Raw genomic sequence first — 23,643 nt, 5'->3', positions numbered from 1 at the left:
GAGCCCTAGCTTGGGTGAACATTAAAAATTGGCTGGGAATATACTTTGTGTTGGATGTTATTGTTTGCAACTTTTGTACCCCGTAACAATTTTGGTGGCAGCGGCGGGAAAGCAAAGTTGTTGGAAATTTGACAGTAACATTGAAACAGCACAAGTACCAAAGTTTTGTTTGAGTAGTGTAGCTGTAAATTGCTATTGGATATACTCTGTAACTTTGTGTTGGTGAGATTCCTGTTAAGCCAAGGATAAACAAAATAAGGATTGAAATGACAACCCAAGGTGGCGTTATAGATGAGGAAGTAGGAACGATTGTTGAAGAGCACAGCATTGCAAGGGATAGAACCAGACGGAAACAGCAAACAAATTTGATGCAATTCACAGATATTGAGGGAGACTTCAGTGGTGAAGAACCATATGACATGGAAATAGAGGAAGAGCAGCCTGTAAGAAAACTAAAGAAAACACAGAGCAAACTAAAAACATCCAAGGACACCAACAAGCAAACTGAACGTGACCGGTTACAGTTAGAGAGGGAATGTGCAATTGAGAGACAAAAATTAGACTTTGAAAGGGAGAAGTTGCGAATGGAGCACAGTCTTAAACTTAAAGAGCTGGAGTTAGAGATCGAGAGGGTGAAACATCAGAAAGACATAGATAAAAGGAATGAGAGCCTCCCATTCAAAGTCAAGCTTCAAACTTACAATCATCAAGCGAATGAAGACATTCTTACATTTCTCTCAGAATTTGATGCCGTGGCTGATCACGCCAAATGGGGCGAAGAAATGAAAACCCTGCAACTGAGAACGCTGCTAACAGGGGAGGCAAGAGAGGTAGCACAACAAACAAGTAAAAGCTATGTTGAGCTAAGAAAGGCCCTGATAAATAGGTTTGGGAAAAGACCTCATGAATATTTTAACCAGTTAGTTAGCATAAGAAGGGATGCTAATGAAACATACAGAGGTCTGATGGCACGTATAGAGCAGTATTTAACACGGTTCATTGATAGTCGTGATCCACATAGATGTTTAGCAGATGAATACTTCTTGAAGGCTCTCCCACCAGTGCAGGCCCAGTGGATAAGGCGCAATAAAGGCAATGGCTCTGTTGTCGATGCTGCTGAGGATTATGTTTTGCCCATCAGTGACAGCAAGTTCGACCATAAGCACAGCCGACAACAAGCAAATAACCAAGCATCAAGCTCACGTCAGTCCAAGAAAACTGGTTTGATAGAAAAATCCTATGGAGACAAAAAGTGCTATAAATGTCACCAGAAGGGTCATGTTTTGCGTGACTGTCCCAGCAGAAAACAACAAAATCAAGCAACCTACTTTGTCCAGAATACCATTGGTGAACGGTTAATAAATGTACCGGGAACAGTGAACAACAAGGAAGTATTATTTGTTAAAGATACAGGCGCAGAAATGACCTTGATACGTGAGGACCTTGTCGATAAGTCATGTATCCTTGAAGGACAGAACCTGACACTCTACACTGCCATTGGACAGCCTTTTGAGGCGAAATTAGCCATAGTAGAATTAGACACGCCATACTACAAGGGTCATGTCCAGGTTGGACTGGTATCTGACTTGGCAGCACAAGCGCTGCTGGGTATGGACATTCTACGTAGGAAAAAAAGGACTATGGTAGTAACGAGGAACCAGGCAAGAGCGCAGAAAGAGAACGCTGCAGAAAGTGAAAGGAAAATAAAAGAATGTGGGGTCCGATCCCATGAATTGGATGACGTGCATCTAGATAGGCTATTTTCGGACGAAGATAGTGATCATGGTCTTGATGAGGATGAGGATGACATCCATCGTGAAGATGAGGCTGATGACAAGAACTTGTCGCTTGATCAGCTGCACAATGTTAATGTGGAATTAATTTCTCAGTATCAAAAGAATGACAGCTCGTTGGCTGGAGTGAGAGAAAAGGCCCTGTCATCTGCAAGTGAAATAGAAGGCATGGACAATGCATTTTTCTGGGAGCATGGAATTTTAAAACGGAAGTGGAAGTCGTCGGATGGAGAAAAATATGGAATCCAATTAGTTTTGCCAAAGCAGTTACGTCAAGCAGTGATAGAGTTGGCACATGATAGACCGCTTGCTGGTCATCTAGGAAGGGAGAAAACGAAAGCAAGAATAACAACCGCATTTTATTGGCCAGGAATGTTTGGGGATATTCAGAGGCACTGTCAGGCCTGTGACATCTGTCAAAAGACAGCAAGGAGAACAGGGAAAGAGAAAGCTCCAATGGTGTGTCCAACAATTGTGTCTGACCCTTTTGTCAAGATTGCGATGGATATCGTTGGCCCACTACAGCGCACAAAGGCGGGGAACAAATATATACTAACCATAGTAGATGAAGCTACCAGGTATCCGGAAGCATGTCCTTTGAAGGACATTGATGCCAAAACAGTGGCCAACACCTTAATTGGCCTATTTAGTCGGGTTGGTATACCTAGGATTATCCTTACAGACCAAGGTACCAACTTCACAAGCACACTTCTGAAAGAACTCTACAACATGTTGAACATCAAGGGGATCACAACTTCTCCTTACAGGCCACAATCCAATGGAAAGGTCGAAAGATTGAATGGCACACTCAAAGCTGTCTTGAAGAAACTGTGTTCCACGAACGGTGAAGACTGGGATGTGATGCTGCCTTATGCACTGTTTTGCTATAGGGAGGTACCACATGAAGCAACTGGTTTTTCGCCGTTTGAGCTGCTGTATGGTTGGCCAGTAAGAGGGCCGATGGAGATTCTTAAGGATCTATTCACCGGTGAGGGTGAGACACATAAGTCAGTTGTTGAACATGTGCTTTCGATTCGCCAGAGATTGGTTGATGTAAGTGAGTTAGTGAAAGAAAATCTAACAGAGTGTCACAAGAAAGTTAAATCATGGTACGACAAAAATGCTACCAAACGGGAATTTAGGCCGGGAGATGATGTCCTAGTTTTGTTGCCATCTGATGCATCGAAGATGAAAGCTCACTGGAAGGGACCTTATCGTGTCATTAGTAAGGTTAATGACGTTAATTACAAGATTAACATTGGTGGTAGGCGAGGACAAGTAACCTACCATAGTAACCTATTACGTCAGTACAAGAGAGCTGTACTGTTATCAGCAACTGTGTGTGATGAATTTGATGGAGGAGGACGGATTGAATTCCCACTGGCCGACACGGAGAGTTTGGACAAAATCAGTCTGAATGGTAGACTGATGAAAGAACAGCGAGAACAGGTGCGAAGATTATGCTCGGAGTTTGAAGACGTGCTAACTTCAAAACCAGGCAAAACCAACTTGATCACTCACAACATTCGAACAACAACAGACATTCCAATCACGCAGAAACCCTATCGTATTCCCCATGCAAAAAGGGCTGAAGTCAGAGCTATAGTAGACGAAATGTTACAGCAAGAATTGATAAAACCATCTACAAGCCCATGGAGTTCACCAATTGTCCTTGTTCAAAAGAAAGATGGAAGTCTGCGACTTTGTGTTGATTACCGAAAATTGAACAATGTCACACTCTTTGATGCCTATCCTACACCGAGGATAGACGAACTTTTTGAGAAGTTGGGAAATGCAAAATATATTAGCAAACTCGATATGACCAAAGGTTACTGGCAGGTACCTCTGTCAAAAGAAGCGCAGGAGAAATCTGCTTTTGTGACACCCTTTGGACTTTATGAATTTACCGTTATGCCTTTCGGGATGAAAACATCACCTGCTACATTTTCACGCATGATGGACCTGTTGCTGGCCAAATTACGTAATGTTGCATCTTACTTTGATGACATCATTATTTATAGTGAGACCTGGGATGACCACCTTCAGGATCTACGAGCAGTCTTGGAGAGATTGCGAGAAAACAATCTGACAGTTAGACCTTCCAAGTGTGACATTGGAAAGGATACTATTGTTTGCCTTGGTCACGTTGTTGGCGGAGGGCAAATTAAACCAGACCACAGCAAAGTCAAAGCTATGGTTGACTTCCCACTTCCGACAACAAAGAAAGAGGTTCGATCCTTTCTAGGAATGGTGGGCTATTATAGAAAATTCATCAGGAATTTCGCTGAGCTCTCGGCTCCGCTTTGTATTTTGACAAGGAAGGGTCAGCCAAATCGTGTTACATGGGATGAGACAGCTGTTAAGTCATTCAGTGATTTGAAGAATGCACTTGTAAAGGCACCTATCCTGATCAATCCTGTTTTTGAACGCCCATTTGTACTGCAAACGGATGCAAGTGATGCGAGCATTGGAGCTGTTTTGAGTCAGTACAATGACAATAAGGACGAACATCCGATAGCGTATCTCAGCCGCAAACTATTGCCCAGGGAGCAGAATTATTCTACAATTGAGAAAGAATGCCTTGCGATAGTATGGGCGATAGAATCTCTTCACTACTACTTGTGTGGTGCTCCATTCAGTGTTGAAACTGACCATAACCCATTAACCTGGCTAAGCCAAAACAAAGGAAAAAACCAACGGCTTCTGAGATGGTCCCTGTGTCTGCAACCATATGAGTTCACGATCAAACACCGTCGGGGAGCAGAGAATGCAAATGCTGATGGATTGTCACGTGCTGGAGTCTAAGACTATGTGTTTTAGTGTTCATTCTTGTTGGACTTATCTGAATTAAGACCCATATGATAATGTGTATTATAGCTTGTCTACTAATTAAGTACTTTCGAAATGCACATCAGTTTGATTTTAAGTGAATCCAAAATGTTTGTTTTAGATGTTATGCTAAATGTTGTATTCGGAATATGGAAATATTTAGCGACTCATTGAATGCTTGCACTGTATGCTATTTGATAGAACTCTAATTGCCAGGGAGAAGCTAGAACTTTTAAATTTCTTGAAGTAAGGTAATTGCACAGAACTGTATACAGCCAAATATTAACCCTTCGATCTTGCTTGTCCATCCTTTATAATTTTGTTCGAAAACTAGTTTTCTCTTAAGGGGGAAGGTGTTGCCGTCATATTAATGCCTAACATTTCCCTCTAATTTATTTGTATAAATATTTGATTATCATTAAGACAAGAGACAGTGGTGTACATGATAGTTTTAGTTTAATGGATTTTAAGCGGTCAGATATGGTAATGTTAGAAACAAATTCTACCTAGTTCACATCTGATACTGATAAAGATTCTGACCCATTGGAGTTGGAGTCTGCAGTTGTCATCACTGTTGTTTTGATAAACTATTGCCCTGGTGTAAAACTAAAGAATTGTTCTCTGTAAAGAGCAGTCGCCTTGAGCCCTAGCTTGGGTGAACATTAAAAATTGGCTGGGAATATACTTTGTGTTGGATGTTATTGTTTGCAACTTTTGTACCCCGTAACAGCCTGGGAATAGTAAAATGTAGATGATTATAATGACTCGATACAATTATTAAAATAACGATGGTATTTATTTCGAGAACGAATATTAGTCAAGTTCTATTTAACACTGAAATTTATGCACTTTTAAAAACATGTCAGAACAGCCCCAAAAACGTACATATAGCAGTTCTACCAATGATGCAAACTAAACCAAAAAATGCTATCATGCATGATCGTTGCTGCCGGTGTTGAATTAGAATGGTGCAACTCTTATTCCTACCATATGTCATAGGACACGTGATCATTTTTCTACTGTCAAATTTTAAATGTATCTTCTGTTAACGGTATAAACAACGGCACTGTCAGAAAGCAAAATACTGTATGTCCTTAGTACAGTATTTCTCTCTCTATGAGAGACAGCTAGTCAGGTGTACGGTAGTCCAGTTTTCCGGAGCCAGAATGACCAAGCGCCGGATTCGTGACAAGGACATAATGATTATATTCCTCAATGGTTTATAATAAAACAATTCAACCAAAATTCTGCGGTACGAAATTTGAGATACCCCAAGTATCACCTGTTGCAGCATGACAGCTTTGAATTCAGTTGAATGAAGTGTCATGAGATGAAGTAATGCTCTTTTTGCATGCTGATCATAAACAAAACTTGCACTCAACGGAGATATCTGCGATAAGACATAACAAATGCGATTTAGAATGGTGAAAACATACAAACTTTACCCCAAAATATTGTTACCTTGAATTATTTGTTTGAAGTCTGAAGCTTAATTACGTTTCTAATCCACAAATGAGAATTTTACATCTACTTTACATATCTACTATGCATGTTTTTATTGTAATGGGATTGTTGTATATATGTATTACTTGGTACATCCGTTAACCTTTCATGCAGTTAGACAGGTGTTTAAGGGTTGTTCGATTAGTCAAACAAAAAATACACTACACCTAGTGAAGATTATATTATACAGTGGATGCCATCGATGTATAGGAATGCTCCAAATAGGGTAAATGCTTTTTCAGTTAAACAGGTTCGATTCCTTGCCGGTCAGATTACTCTTATCATTCTTATCTTACGTTACATATTCTACTATATCGTAAGCTACATATTCTACTATATCGTACGTATCGTACGTTACATATTCTACTATGTCGTAAGTTACATATTCTACTATATCGTAAGCTACATATTCTACTATATCGTACGTATCGTACGTTACATATTCTACTATATCGTAAGCTACATATTCTGCTATGTTGTAAGTTACATATTCTACTATATCGTACGTATCGTACGTTACATATTCTACTATATCGTAAGCTACATATTCTACTATATCGTAAGCTACATATTCTACTATATCGTAAGTTGCATATTCTACTATATCGTACGTATCGTACGTTACATATTCTACTATATCGTAAGCTACATATTCTGCTATGTTGTAAGTTACATATTCTACTATATCGTACGTATCGTACGTTACATATTCTACTATATCGTAAGCTACATATTCTACTATATCGTAAGCTACATATTCTACTATATCGTAAGTTGCATATTCTACTATATCGTACGTATCGTACGTTACATATTCTACTATATCGTAAGTTACGTATTCTACTGTATTGTAAGTTGCATATTCTACTATATAGTACGTTACGTATTCTACTATATCGTAAGTTACGTATTCTACTATATCGTAAGTTACGTATTCTACTATATCGTACGTTACATATTCTACTATATTGTAAGTTGCATATTCTACTATGTCGTAAGTTACATATTCTACTATATCGTAAGTTACATATTCTACTATATAGTACGTTACATATTCTACTATGTCGTAAGTTACATATTCTACTATATAGTACGTTACGTATTCTACTATATCGTAAGTTACGTATTCTACTATATCGTACGTTACATATTCTACTATATTGTAAGTTGCATATTCTACTATGTCGTAAGTTACATATTCTACTATATCGTAAGTTACATATTCTACTATATAGTACGTTACATATTCTACTATGTCGTAAGTTACATATTCTACTATGTCGTAAGTTACATATTCTACTATATCGTAAGTTACATATTCTACTATATAGTACGTTACATATTCTACTATATCGTAAGTTACATATTCTACTATATAGTACGTTACATATTCTACTATATTGTAAGTTGCATATTCTACTATGTCGTAAGTTACATATTCTACTATATCGTACGTTACATATTCTACTATGTCGTAAGTTACATATTCTACTATATCGTAAGTTACGTATTCTACTATGTCGTAAGTTACGTATTCTACTATATCGTAAGTTACATATTCTACTATATAGTACGTTACATATTCTACTATATTGTAAGTTGCATATTCTACTATGTCGTAAGTTACGTATTCTACTATATCGTACGTTACATATTCTACTATGTCGTAAGTTACATATTCTACTATATCGTAAGTTACGTATTCTACTATGTCGTAAGTTACGTATTCTACTATATCGTAAGTTACGTATTCTACTATATCGTACGTTACATATTCTACTATGTCGTAAGTTACATATTCTACTATATCGTACGTTACATATTCTACTATGTCGTAAGTTACATATTCTACTATATCGTAAGCTACATATTCTACTATATCGTAAGTTGCATATTCTACTATATCGTACGTATCGTACGTTACATATTCTACTATATCGTAAGTTGGATATTCTACTATATCGTACGTTATATATTCTACTATATCGTAAGTTGCGTATTCTACTATATCGTACGTTACATATTCTACTGTATTGTAAGTTGCATATTCTACTATGTCGTAAGTTACATATTCTACTATATTGTAAGTTACATATTCTACTATATCGTACGTTACATATTCTACTATATCGTAAGTTGCATATTCTACTATATCGTAAGTTGCATATTCTACTATATCGTACGTTACATATTCTACAATATTAGAAGTTTGTCACGTGTTTTCTTAAACCATCCCTCCATCTGAAAACAACACAAAGTATCATTGCAAAGCAGTGTGATTCAAAAACTGTGTCATGCATATTTAATTTGTATTGTTGTTTTGTCGTTTCTGTAAGACTATTTGTTATGAAAACATGTATTTTGTACTTGACCTTGTCCAATATCAAGGTAATTGTGTACCTGAACAGTGGCATTGATTTTATAAACTACATAATGCATAGCTAATATTTCTTTATCATTGTGGATTATACATTCTAATCATTATTAGTGGAAGACATGTTTACTTCAATTTTAGTTAAAGACAGTCTTGAATCTACCATTTCCTATTAAATTGACAGAGCATTTTCAGAAGATGGCGATTGTAACCTATTTCAAGTAGAGGGTATATAATCTTGTTCCATTTTTAAAAAACATTTTCATTATGTCTTCTGGAGAAATAAATTATTTATCGAATTTGATAAAGCTTGTTGCTTCCCACTCTTTTCTATTACGTATTTTAAGAGTGGTAATAATATTCAGTTTGATAATAATACACGGGTATGAGCCTCATCTGTCCCGGTTCAGATCCTCGCATCAGTAGACGGTAAATCGAAATAAATAAGATTTTCTCCTAACATAATTTATTTTTACATTATTATAAAGCGTCCAAACTGGTCATTTATTAAATACAGTCCAATCAGTCTACATAATTTCACGTGTTGTGATTTCTCACACTGAAGCGTCATATGCAGTCTGCCTTTACTTTGATTGGTCTTATTATATATTTGTATGCTCCACTGAGAAATCATAACAGTTACTATCACTCTATCAGCACCAAACTGTCATTAACCGAATTTAGTAGCATGTTTATACAAGTATATATTAGAAATATGTACGTACAAGTATATATTAGTAGCATGTACGTAGAAGCATATATGTTTTCCACTTGACTGGAGAAATAAGCTTGTAGCACACGTGAACAAAGTCTCACGATTTTGTGGAATATTTAAAATCACTTTCCAACTTAATTTTTTTCTTTTAAACAAACATTCGATGACTCAGGACATACACAATCGATATTGATTATTACTTTAAAAAAACTATTTGCATAATATATTAATTTAGAATTTGTTATGTTTATTCATAATATGCGACATGCTACATTGTCATACGATTTTACAAGAGGAACTTAACGAATATATGCAATTAAACGAACGATAATGTCAATTGTATGACATTTGTAGGCAAATTTTTATTCTGTAGACACTTTCCAAGACTCGATTTACTGAAACATATCGACAGTCACTACATGCTTTCAGCACGTAGCGTTAACTCTTTTTAATTCATCCCCTGGTCCATTACCTGTGTAATGTTTGACGGAACGCCGTGTGTGTGTGTGTGTGCGTGTGCGTGTGCGTGCGTACGCGTGTGTTCACCTGAATTAAAGACAATGATTCCATTACAGCAACAGCGACCGTTGTAGCTGTAGCCATTGTTGTTATTCACGTAGTCGTCATCGTAGTTGTAGTAGTAGTAGTAGTGGTAGTAGTAGTAGTATTAGTAGTAGTGTATATTCGTGTGTAGTAGTCCGAATGTAGTCAGTGGTGGAAGTAGTTCTGGCGGTACAGGTATTAGTATTAGAACTAACATCAGAAAGTATTAGTATTAGTAGTAATAACATCAGAAAGTATTAGTATTAGTAGTAATAACATCAGAAAAAATTAGTAGTAGTAGTAATAACATCAGAAACAATACACACAATGGCAGCAGATGAAATAACGAAAAATAATAGAAAAAAATAAGACAATATATTGTGTTATTTTATGTTGAATTGATTATATTATGATTTTGATAAGTGCCCTGTAGATATATTTTACCGTGTGTCTGGCCTCTGCATATTTCGTGGAATTTTGTAATGAAATAAATTTTAACTTTCTTTGACATTTCCAAAATTAGATTTTATGTACTTTATCGGTCATGTACACATCCGTTAACCTAGTGGGGTAGAGCGTGGTGTATTTCATCTTGCTCTTTCAATATGCAATGCATTGAAACATTGCTTGAAAGGTCCTATCTTGTATTATACCACTCTTACTATAATAAGATTGTCGTTATAGCTATATATATATATATATATATATATATATATATATATATATATATATATATATATATATATATATATATATATATATTCTTGAAGACTGTAGTTCTAGATTGCCAATCTTCATAGTATACTGGTCAGACATATTTTCTTGGATAGTCCCTAACTCTGATCCTCTTTAAAAGAATGTATACTCATCTCCGATTCTTCATCACTTACAGAAAATCAGTATGTATTGTTGGTATGAACATTAAAGAGTCATTTATTGCAAAATGCAATCTTAGCATTTAGGCTCTTTTGTGGAATATGTTTTAACGAGATCAAAAACAGTTATTACTCTCCTCTGTCAACTCTTGGAACACCACTATTAATACACTAATCTTCAATGTCATTAATTAACGTGGACATAATAATACGATGCCACATTTTCCTTGACGGAAAATAAAAACACTTGAAACATTTTTTTGTTTAAATTAATATCAATTTATGAATTAATTCAGTGTTAAAATGTTATCAAAGTTTTCCTGAAATCACCATTGGCGTCGACAAATATTATAAGAATCGTACGCAAAATCAATGAGTCTGTTACTTTCAAGAAGTGTTGTTGTTGTTGTGGGGTTTAACGCCATTTTTCAGCACGCGATAGGCTATACATGGCGGCCAGTATTAATGGTGGAGGAAGAACCCGGGAAAACGCCGGAAAGAACCACCGACCCACGAGAAGCTACTGGCAAGCTTTCTCACATACCCACATTGGCTGAATCCTAGACTCGAACCGCCGCAGACAGAGGTGAGATAGCAGTGATCCGTAACGAAGAGCGCTTTAGACCACTCGGCCACTCGGGGCCCCTTTCAAGAAGTGTAAAAATGCTTACATGTCACTCATTAAGGGTAATACCAATATAATTGTTCTTTTTTTATAGATACAACCTTTCTTATGAAAAAGTATACCAATTCACTCAGACCAGATGTCTGGGAAGCAACCAGTATTGAAAATGTCCAGGAATGAAGCAGATTGACAATGTCTAGGAAGTAACCAGCATTTACAATTTCCAGAAAGCAACTATTACTGACAATGTCTGAAAGGCAATCAGCATTGACAATGTCTGGAAAGCTACCAGTATTGACTATATACAGGAAGCAATCAGTATTTATAATTTCCAGAAAGAAACTATTACTGGCAATGTTTGGAAACAATCCTTAATGTTAATTTACGGAAAGCTAACAGTATTGACAATGTACACGAAGCAACCGGTTTCGACAATGACAAACAAATACCTTCAACACATCCATGCACTGGACGAAAATTCATTAAATAGCTGTTTTTAACAGCTTGTACCTTATATATAATCCGGTTTTAATGTGATATACAATTATTTGGTCATGGTTTACCGCCGTCTATTATATCACCGGGGTAGTACTGTCAGAAAACAACAAAAGCAATTTCAGACTTGTGAAAACGCATATAAATCCTGAACATACATGACCAGGGGAGAAAATATGTCATCACGCAATGTTATAGACATAATATGAACTCTATTTCCATTGGTCATCAGCAAGTATCCACATAAACATTTACGTTTGTTACAAACATGTATGGTGCCAAGAAACAAATCTATCGTATTCACAAACACTATCACTGATAGCAATACATACATGTGAATGGAAATTAGATGGAAGTAACAATGAAGTTAAAAAATAAAGTGTTACTAATGATTAAGAACAAATTAAATGAATCCTGTAATTGCAAGTACAATTCAGAGAGTAAAAAGCGGGAGTGAAATGATATTCGTAGTGTATAGGATTTTAAATTTACAAAATTCTCCAGCATCAGCAATGTTAACCAGACAATAAGGGCTTGTTCCCACCTAATTAACTTATAATAATAATAATAATAATAATAATAATAATAATAATAATAAACTATCTTTAACGAGGATAACAAATAATCATGTATCTTTGCTCAGTGTTAATCTTCACTGATCGATCAGTTACAGGCTGCCTGACTTTCATTTATATCGTTTGATCAGTCACAGGCTGGGTTGCTCACGTTCATTTATACCGTTTCATCAATCACAGGTTGCGTGACGTATGTATTTCATGTATATTATTCAAACAGAGGTAAAGCGGCGAATGTACAGAATGATGCGATTAGGCTTTTACCTTGAACTTCTTTACCCTCTCTTCTTTCGTCATTTTTTACCCTCTCTTCGTTCGTCATTTCTTTGCTGATATCTGCCAGATGAAAATCGAAAGTAGCCACACAACAATTGCTCTCAAATTTTCAAATTTTCTGTAAACTGGTTGAAGGCATAATTTGAGAATCTTTTATAAGAAGATACGAACGGTAGATGAGTGCAGCATTTATATTGGGTCAAACAAAAACAATTTGCAGCATGGATATTGGGGATAATTGTCCAGCTGAGAAGTCGGACATATGTGACGTATTTCAGTCACGTCTTGACTGTCCGCTAAATGTCTGCCATGGATTCAGTTTGGCTGTGTCCGCTGAATGTTTGGATTGAGTAAACATATTCAAATCAGCTTAAGAAATGTACATTAAATTTCTATTAACATTCACAGTTGATTTCGATGAAATTTGTATAGCCTATTTACTAAATAAAAAAGTTAATAAAAAAACGACAACAAAAAACTCCCAAAGAGAAACAAACAACTATGTCTGTATGCCACGACGGAGGACTTCAATAAAATTATAATGTGTTTTTTTTATGCTTCGCAGTCAGTTTTTAAGAAATATCGTCATGGATTTTGGTGGATTGTTATTGAGACATGTGTCGATAAAAGTCAGAATTATAATTGTGTCATATAAAGAAAATCTATGTGCAAGAAGCAGCAGTTGCTTTCAAAGGGGAGGTTTAAGAACAGTCAAAAAGTTTACGAACAGCTAAAATTGAGGTACTTACAAAAAAGAAAAGAAAATTCGATAACGTTAACAGGCATTACATCCAATCGAGAAGAAGAGGAAAAGGTTAGGAACGGCCAAAATGAGGAACTGCACAAAAACAATTTTTTTTTTTTAAATAACGGAAACAGAAATTAATTCTTATGCAGAAGAAGAGGAGAAAGTAATAACCCCTTCTGAAGGAAAACAAACACGAAACAAGACCGAAAGCACAAAGCGAATGAGAGAAAAGAAGTGATTCCGCAATTGAAAGACAACAACTACAATTTAAATGAGACAAAATACTAACGGAGCACACTCTTAAACTGAAAGAGCTCAAACTAGAGGTATAAGAGCCTGACATCAGAGATATAAGAACCTGACATCAGATATATAAGAGTCTGACATCAGAGATATAAGAACCTGACATCAGAGATATAATAGCCTGACATCAGAGATATAAGAGTCTGACACCAGAGACATAAGTGCCTGACATCAGATATATAAGAGTCTGACATCAGAGATATAAGAACCTGACATCAGAGATATAATAGCCTGACATCAGAGATATAAGAGTCTGACACCAGAGATATAAGTGCCTGACATCAGAAGAAAAAAAATCTAGAGAAGGAGCCAGGTTGAAACTATTATCCAGAAGATATTGTGACATTACTGCTTGAATTCGAGGCTGTGGCTTTCCAGGTAAAATGGGGTGAAGAAGTGAAATTCTTGAAACTAGGAAGCCTGCTGATCAGAGTTACAAGAGAGTGATTCCACATATACTCCCTAAATATCTTATAAAGAATACATGGAATTAAATTTACATGGACTGATTTCATATTTCACTGAATTCGTATAATTCAGGTTTATAATTTATCATTTCACCTGTGTGTAACTTAAGGCCCGAGATTTATATTGTATAACTACTTCATTGTAAGGCTCGTCACAAAATGATAGGCACCGCGTGAAAATAGATTGAATCAAACCATCTACATATCTCCTGCTTTCTAAAAACTAAAACATTAAAACAAAACAAAGCGTGATCCACGCAGCCTTGCTATATTACAGGGGTGCACAACCCCAGGCCAGCGAACTTGTTCTGTTCGGCCCTCAGGGCAAACTAAAACAACACATAACTCTGGCCCGTAAACAGTAATTATATTAAAGAAATTAGTGTTTGCTGCCCTCGAGTGGTCTTAGAAAATGCAATCTGGCCATTGACCGAAAAAGGTTGTGCACCCCTGCTATATGGCAACAGTTAGTGATACTTGAATAACGTATACCTTCTATCGCATACTTCGGATGATATATCATGATTAAGCCTGTCGTTGAGGTGTGGGATTGTTGTTGTTGTTCCGGTTTCACGCCATTTTTCTGCGCAAGATAGGCTATACATGGCGGCCAGTATAACTGGTGAAAGAAGAGCCCGTGAAAAGCCCATTAACAGCCACCAACGCATGGGAAGATACTGGTAGCTTTCTCACATATACATTTGGTCGAGTCCGAGAGTCGAACTCACGCGGACAGGTGAAATGGCAGTGATCAGTAAAGGCGAGCGCCTTGGACCACTTGGCCAGCAGGGCCCTCGTTGTAAAGTCTAGTGATTTTGAATTAAGAAAACCAGAAATCGGTCTCCAGTTAGTGTCGCTTTAACACATGGTCATAATCATGTTGTAAAGAATCTTTAACTATATCTAACTTGATATCATAGTAATGCTGAATAACTTGAAGCCAACATGGAAGGATACGAATAATTGCGCAAGTGAAAAATAGAAGACATACTACCGGTTACTTACTTTGCCTTCTTTTATGGAGAGATTTCCGCGTGGTTATATTGATGTGTTTCGCGTTTGGGTGGAAAATCACCAAATGGAACCTATCGGAAATTTACTAGTAAACAAATTTCATACCATCAAGACCCACCATCACGAAAATTAAACGCAATGACTGTTCTGTTATAAAACTGTAAATTTGTGAAAATTTGACAAAGCTATTATTTCATCTTTTCTTCAAACATGTAATAAAGTAATGTTCAGGAAGTATTTCAACTGTAATGAACTAAACATAGCTTTTAAACTACTTCTTGCTACAGGCGATTTCTCGTTGACACATAAGAGTTTTGCTTCCAAAAAATTACGGGGAAAATGTGTAGCTATAATAACGGAATGAGTAGCGTATTAAACATAGTCATTCAACAACCCCAAAAAGTACTTAACGAAAGAAAAATATATAATGCTGTGTCGAGCAGCAGAGGGGGCGAATCGGACATTTTGTCCAATCGTTATTTTGCTTAATTATTACTTTCTGCACTCAACGATCTAGTGTCGTCAGCGCCTGGTAAAAAAAAAACGACGACGTCGTTGGGGGATCGTCCAAACGTCATTTGGTTTAATTAACACCTTCTGCGCGCCGATCCCCAGCGTCGTCAGCGTCCGGTAAGCACATCGACGACCGCGTCGATGTCATCGCCCCCTCTGCTGCTAAGTGGTTATTTACAATGAAAATTATTTACAACTAACCGAATATTTGGTCAAGTCCGATACGATATCGTGTCCGAGGATCATGTAAATTTATCGTTACGAATCCATGTGGGGTCGACTGAGCATGACTAAAAAAGTTTCGAAAAACATTAAAGTCCATGTCACCGCCGCACCATGTCTGCCAAATATTTCGTAGCGTGTGTGTATCAACGCCGTTGAACACAGCAAGAATATTACAGTTGTCTCTAATTACTTTTGGAATCTGAGTGTATCGTTGAGTGACATATATCACGTCAGTGTTTTTATGCCTGCCTCTGGAAAATATCCTAGCTGGGTTTTTTTGATTGTCTAACATAGCATCATCGTACACGACTAGATTGTTAACGTCGCCATCAATATCATCGATACCCGGTGCATCATTGATATCTGTAATAAACTCGATGACATTTTTTTTAGCGATCGCTGATGCATTCTCGTTGAAATCTTTCAACACCTCGTAGCATCGTTGATCATCTACGCTAGGAGCAACCAAATACAACTTATCCCACTTCATCCATCTCATTATTAAATTGAGTAACAATTGCGTCTTGCCGGATCCAGATGGTCCGATGATAATCATCCGGATCGAGTTTGGTAACGCTGCAACATGCTTAACTGGTTCTCTTGTTTTAGTCGCCGAAAAATCAATTATATTCATATCTCTATACATAAATTATGGATCTATATTGTGTGAAGTGTAGAGTACGTACTGGCACAAATGATATGACAACCGCTACAACAAGAAATAACAGATCGGCCCTTACTGGCAAGTGTGTACAATGCGGTACAAAGAAATTTAGATTTATTTCTATTAGACCCGGAGATGTTTTAAAAAAAAGCGAGGAGGTGACATCGCAGCCAAATTGGCAAAACTCCCCGGAACACCGTGGGCAAAGTATCCAGGAGAAAAACACCTTCCAGGATATAACTACTGTGGCCCCGGAACACGATTAGATATCAGACTCGATGATCAAAATCAGCCCCGGCCCGGTGAGTACCCAATAAACGCTATCGATAAGGCGTGTCATGCTCATGATGTTGCTTACAAAAGTAGCGATCTGCAACAGCGTCATATCGCGGATGTAAAATTAATTCACGCATTAAATGCTATTCCTGATAAATCCGTCAAAGAAAAATTGGCCTCATGGTTGGTAAAATCGGCTATGAAAGGTAAATTAATGATTGGAAGCGGAGCTTCTGGCGCTGGTAATTGAAAACGATAGCGTTTATAATAACAACATGGAATCCATCTATTATTCTCCGAGAGGATACTGGAAGGGGAAGGCCGCAATTGGTAAGCTTGCAAGCGCTGCAAAGGTAACAAAGACCACTGCGGCTAATTGGTTATCCAAACAGGCTATATGGCAAATCTATCTACCACCGCCTAAACAAATCAACTTCTCGCGCTTTGATGTCAGCGTACCTAATGAAGTTCATCAGGCTGATATACTATTTTTGCCGCATGACAACGGTTACAAATACGCGCTAACCGTAGTTGATGTTGCGAGTCGATACAAACAAGCGGAGCCGTTAAAAACAAAGTCGGCAACTGAAGTAGCCGCTGCGTTTGAAAGAATTTATCGAAGAGGCTCTCTGCGCTGGCCAAATCTATTACAAGTTGATCCCGGTAGTGAATTTCGCGGCGCTGTTTTATCAACGCTGAAACATCATAGCGTTGCGATACGACGAGGTCATACTGCGCTACATCGTGATCAGGCAATTGTTGAACGATTCAATCGGACTCTCGCTGAACGGTTATTTGGATATCAATACGCGAAGGAATTCATCCAAGAAAAACGATCTCGTGAATGGGTTAAAAGGTTGCCAGGTGTAATTGCAGCGTTAAATAACGAGATTACCCGAGTAATCAACATGAAGCCCAGCGACGCGATTAAATACGAGTATATACCCGGAAAATTAAAAATAAATAGCGTTTCTAAGCCGATTCTTGGCGATGTCACTGTTAGATATCTATATGAACCAGGAGAGCTTGAAGGCGGTAAAAAAAGGGCTACCGATCCTATTTGGAGTGTTACCACACATAACATATCAACGATAACACGATCAACTGGTAGACCACCGATCTATAGACTGGATTCAATTGCTCCTCAGCGCGGATTTACACGCGAGCAACTACAAGTGATACCTAACGATACTCAATTACCCCCGCGTGGTCTTAACTAGCGCCGTTGCGTCTATTACACTCAAGACAGGTCAACCTCACATTGTTTTTGACATGACCGAGACTGTTATCGATCCTATCCACGGTAAATTGGCGAGTGTCTTTATCCGAATAACGCCAACTCATTATACAATTGCAACTCGCGCAGTGATTATTCTGTTGTTGTCGTAGCGAGATTATTAATTCGGCATCAATATCAAAACGCCGCTGTTTTTTTTTATCCTGTTGGCGGTAACCCGAGAGTTTTCTATCAATGACGCTTGCATCGATGGTGACTTTGTCGCCGGCTTCGTCGGTGGCTTCGTCAATAACAATTCTTCGAAGCTGATTTATCCTTCGTACTCTGGACACTGCAAGATAGACTAGATTCGACCATTCGATGCGATTATCAACTATCCAAACAATTGTGTCCGTGATGGTTAGTCCCTGCGAGGAATGTATTGTTGTTGCGTATCCTAGCGTCCACGGGGATTTATCAGCACGTAGCGCGTCCTCGACGACGCTGATATCAACGAGCACGATATCATTCAGCACGAGAATTTGTTTTTCTGTCCGGCCTGGAATTTCAACTTCAATGTTCTGCCGCCGTGTGTCCGCGGGTCTATAACATAACGGCACTGGACGCGTTGGAAACTTTTCCTTATGCAACGTAAACAACTTCCGCTGAAGTGTGTCTCTGACTATCTTTCTACTCGCTACAATCAAATCGTTTGGTCTCCATGTTTCCCAGAATTCATTTAACGGCGTTTCCGGAATCACCTCGCGAATTATTTCACATTGAATTCTATCCGGCTGTAATCTGATTAATTTCTTAACCTCGCGCAGTTGTTCATCAAGTGCTCGGTAATCAGTATCGGTTTCTTCATAATAGTCCACAAAACCCCTTAACCAATCATGTGGACCCTCGCCGACAAATGGTGGTGGTTGGCCATGGTCTCCACACATGATTACCGCTGTATTCGCGCGCAGCAACCACTCAAGAAACATTTGTAAAGTATCTAACGAAACAGTACATATCTCATCCCAGATGATAATGTCGGGAATAAATTTTTCACCCATTCGATCAGGAGTCCACTCACCGCCGCTGTATCGAAAGAAGCTGTGATAAGTAACGGCGTCAACATTTCGTTGTTTTATCTCTCGCGCTAGTCTATGAGTCGGTGTAAGCACGATTATACTTGCCCGCGTTCGAAATAATTCAATTGCCCGAGTCGTCTTTCCTGACCCGCCACAGCCGCTTAAATAAACCGTCTTGTGTCTACAAATTGGATCAGAACACGATGGTGCATTAGACCATTCTGACAATTTATCACCGCGTAAGTAGTTGTTCTCAACGGTGACATCTGCTGACGGGGAATAATCGCGTCGTATTTCATTTTTAATTCTCCATGTACCCCAACTCTCGTCCGGACTAGTAAACTCGGCTACGTTTCCCTTATACGCTACGTCAACATAAAACGAATCAACGGCTACTCTAACCGCGGTATCGGGAAATCTATTTATCATCGAGAATAAATTGATAGCGGCATATCCCAGCATAGACGCCCTCAAATGTGGATACGCCGGGCTGTCTCCATCGCTGTAGGTAACAACTGTACCCAACCTCGTTCCATTGGACAAGAAAGCTGTTTTGCAGTTCACGTATCTATTTTTTGCCACTGTGTCCTTGATTACGAAATCATATTCTGCGTCATCTATAATCAGCCGTGAGCAATATCGTTTGTAGTCGTGGTTTTTTCCACCTTGTGTGAACTTACCAATTATTCTTCTACCGAGATCTTTTGCCTCGCGGTTTCGTTGGTTAAATATCCTCCTGGACCATTCGATGATATATTCCTCGTCGGCATCAATGTTTTTTCTGGACTCGTCAATTATGCTATCTAGACGCTCCGGTTCTGGTAACCAGACTTCAGTCTGTGCCCGGTATGATATAATCGCGTCACTGACAATCAACGAAACTAGCATGCTACAATCAATCATATACCGTAGCAGCGCTATTGGCAGCCATCTCTTTTCAGCCATGTGTTTACCGATCCAAATATAGCAACAGCGATGGAGTCCTGCCGCGAATTCAAATGATACTATGCGAGCGAATCCGGTTAAATCAAAATCAGGCAGTGGTCCATTAATAGCAACACGAGTCATTTCATGACTGGGGTGTCCAAATCGTCTAAAGTACTCAGCGGCGGATCCATACCCGAGAAAACTCGCTGGATAACAGGCAACCATATCAACCGAGATCATAGCGTCGCGGTTGTATTCAGTGTTCCATAGTCCACCGTGATAGTATTCCAAACAACTGGATTGTACATCCGGTAGAAATTCCCTGCGCGTTGGTCTCCACGCATTTTTCCTTGCTGCAACATGAGCTACAACCGATGGAATCGTAAAACAATTTGTTAGCAGTTGTTCATCATGCTCCTCAAATTCTATGGCGGTTTTTTTCATCCTGTTGTGAAATGCTTCAGTGCGATATAATTCACCGTTTGGTCTTACAAACTGATCAAAGGTATCCGCATCGTTTTCAGCGCTGCGAAGTAACCACATTGATACAGGGTCGTTTTTACACAAGTAGGCAATAGCATCAAATAGTTTCCTCTCCGCGAGAAAACCGTCCTTGGAGAATTGTTCTCCCAGGAATTCTTCGGGTATATACTTTACTGTTCTATCCCGTGGAAATATTGTGATCACGGGCGTCCATGCGTGTTCGTTATGATCAATAATTTTGATTGGGGCTCCCTTCGATTTATACTTCGATTCGTATAATACTTCACCGGTTATCGTTGTAACGGTTATTGGAAATCTCAGCGATGTTTCTAATCTCGCTATGTCGCTGATGGTTGCTCCACGCTCTTTTACGGTTAGTTCCCACTGGTTGATTTTGCTACGTCGTAAATCAGTCAATTTGTTTCCTCGACATGCATTTGTAAAATGCTCTATTATTCGTTCTGCTACACAATTTATCCCAGTTGACTGTTTCATCGGTTTCAGTTTTCCGATATCAGGTTTCTTATTTAACGGGTATATTCCATAAACAACTGCTGTTTCAGGATACGCTCGTTCATAGTATGGTTTGTCAATTCCGGTTAACAACCCCGGCTTGGAGTCGCGGCTGACAGTGACTGTTTTCTTGTCGCTGAGAACTGGTTCAAATTTATCACGCATGATCCAATCGCCTGATTCCACCCGGACAATGAATTTTACTCTGAAGAAATACCTTTTACCGTCAAGTTGTGATATTATCATTGCTGCGCGGTTGTCGTTCATGGTAGCATCAACAATGCCATCAATTCGAAATGTTGACCAACTGTGAGATGCGCCATCACGCTTGAATTCATTGATACAATCGCGTATTTTACTCAACAGGGTTTTATCGTTTATTAACGCTTTTGGTGTGTCCTTGAGGACTCTATCGAGATTAAACCTAATATTTTTCCGGGGTTTAATTGCTGCCAATCTCTCGAACTCATCCATATAATTAAAACAAGTATTTAAATGAAAGAATATAGTATAATGAATCACTGCAAATGGTTGATGATTGGGTCGACAACCCCGTGCAATAAATCATGTAGAGGTGAATTCTGCGGGTATCATTTACAAAGCGTTCGTAATGGTTCTCTTGGCCCCCTCCCGTGCTTGGTTTGCCACGTCGGTGTAAGAGGAAAATCACAGTTGTGTATCAATTGTGGCGGAAAGCGATACAGGGAACTAAAACGCTATTATGACAAGCGAATTAAAAACGCCGTCATCAACCCCACCGCCGACTTCGTCATCAAAACCCCCCAAGACTACGTTGAAAGATTCATAATTAAACCAAATAATAAATTAGACAAGTAGTATTATTATACAAATGGACCAAGAATTTCAGCCGCATCCCCTGCTCGTCAATTACGAGGCATCTCGCGACGGTATTGTTAGAAATCGTAGACTGAAGAAGCCGGTTGGATGGAAAAACAATCACGGGTATTTAATGTTTACTGCTGGAGGGAAAAAATATCTCTGTCACAGAATCATCTATGAATGTTTCCACGGATTGATCAAAGATAGTCTCGTTATTGATCACATTGATTCTAATTATCAGAATAATAGACTGTGTAATCTGCAAGCCATCTCTCAGAGTGAAAATAGTAAAAAAGGCCAAACTGGTAAATACTCAAAGAAAGCAAAACCCGTAAAGTCATTTGATACAACAACTCACGAGGAAAAAATATTTCAGTCGATGAATGAGGCAGGAAAATATTTTGACATTTGTATCGCCTCAATACAATTTGTTGCAGAACGAATATATCAAACAGCGATCTCAAAAAAGACGGGTCATAGAATTCGATTTTCATATATAACATCAAAGGGAGATAACTCGTTTTGTGATAGCGTCGCATGACAAGAGTTACGTCCCTTGAAGTCTAATTAATGTTGCGTCCCTTGAAGTCCAATTAATGTTGCGATTAATTAATCATTTTACGATGAAAACTAATGAAATACACGCTATTATCTAACAGCTGTATTCTTTTTTTTAATGTTTTATTTGAGTATTTGGTTTCATTTAAATGCCGTGAAACACCATTAATAAGTATTTAAGGATTCAAACGATTCAAGGGAATTCAAATTAACACACACCTTGTGACTGACGCCGCTGTATTAGTCACTTTATATATAAGATGACTCGTTATAAGCCTGGGGCTTTCGAAAGCCAATTCAACTAATCAAAACTAACCCACGCTCTTGACCCGGGCGTGTGGTTGTCTTTTGTTTACAATCATGCAACCGGGTTAATTTAATTGGGTTGCTTTTGATTGGTTGAATTGGCCGTAGAGTTCCGCCCCGCCGTTTTATGTTTGTGCTGTCTTGTGCCGTCCCATCATCCATCAATCATTTCATTATAAATATATTCATCCTTAATTAAGTACATGTAGTGATGTCCCCCAAGCATATCTTCTGGGCGGTCTACGATGACGTTTGTCACCCTAGGCCTCCCTCCCGGAGATGTATGCTTTGGGGTTCCAAGATGTGAATGTCCTTAATTAAGTATATGTATATGCCTGCAATCTGCCACAACACTCGAGTGGAGATCTACGGCATTGTACTGTCCATGTATGCCTGCAATCTGCCACAACACTCGAGTGGAGATCTACGGCATTGTACTGTCCATACAAAAAACGGGGTCAAAAATGACCCCAATAATTTTATTAAAATTTTTGATATTAGAAATAAGATGTTTTATAAGAATAATGAATATCGAAGACATCAATAATATATTAACTGAGATTTCAAAATTAAAAAATCAAGGAATTGAATTATCTGATGGTCTCGACAGTGAAAAAATATTATCCGATTATGAGATTATTAACGAACAGTCGAAACGGGGGCGTTTTACCCTGGCCCGCGAGTATTTTTTTATAAAACGATTACAACATACGATTAATGAGAACCTGTACCACAATGACGCAAATGCATTCATTGGACTATTTACTGCCGTTGAAATAATACGAAAAAAACTCGGACGTGTTTATGAACGACGCCGGGAGATTTCTAGTAAGATCAAAAACATTAGAAGGATTATAGACGAAAACTCCGGCGAGAAATTAGAAATTGCTTCGCAATTGCAATAATGG

At 38.3% G+C, this 23,643-nt stretch overlaps 1 protein-coding gene across 1 annotated transcript; it reads left to right on the top strand.

The window, feature by feature from the left end:
- The first annotated feature begins 266 nt into the window (after window positions 1-266).
- On the top strand, window positions 267-4,598 carry LOC149796347 (uncharacterized). Its single transcript, XM_089960196.1, has 2 exons — window positions 267-3,632; window positions 3,840-4,598. Exons 1-2 carry the CDS (start codon window positions 267-269, stop codon window positions 4,596-4,598), a joined length of 4,125 nt encoding a protein of 1,374 aa, XP_089816322.1.
- Window positions 4,599-23,643: the final 19,045 nt, after the last annotated feature.

The sequence above is a fragment of the Sinohyriopsis cumingii genome, chromosome 6 (assembly GCF_028554795.1).
Source record: "Sinohyriopsis cumingii isolate HCF-2022 chromosome 6, ASM2855479v2, whole genome shotgun sequence".
In the NCBI taxonomy this organism is placed as follows: domain Eukaryota; kingdom Metazoa; phylum Mollusca; class Bivalvia; order Unionida; family Unionidae; genus Sinohyriopsis; species Sinohyriopsis cumingii.
Note: the sequence above shows the minus strand (reverse complement) of the source record. Positions and strands in the feature narration are given on the sequence as shown.

Excerpts from the sequence above, each read along its gene's own strand:
- LOC149796347 (XM_089960196.1), top strand. The coding sequence starts at position 267 with ATGACAACCCAAGGTGGCGTTATAGATGAGGAAGTAGGAACGATTGTT. Across the intron at positions 3,633-3,839 it reads TGACCAAAGGTTACTGGCAG|GATCTACGAGCAGTCTTGGA; the intron begins GTACCTCTGTCA and ends GACCACCTTCAG.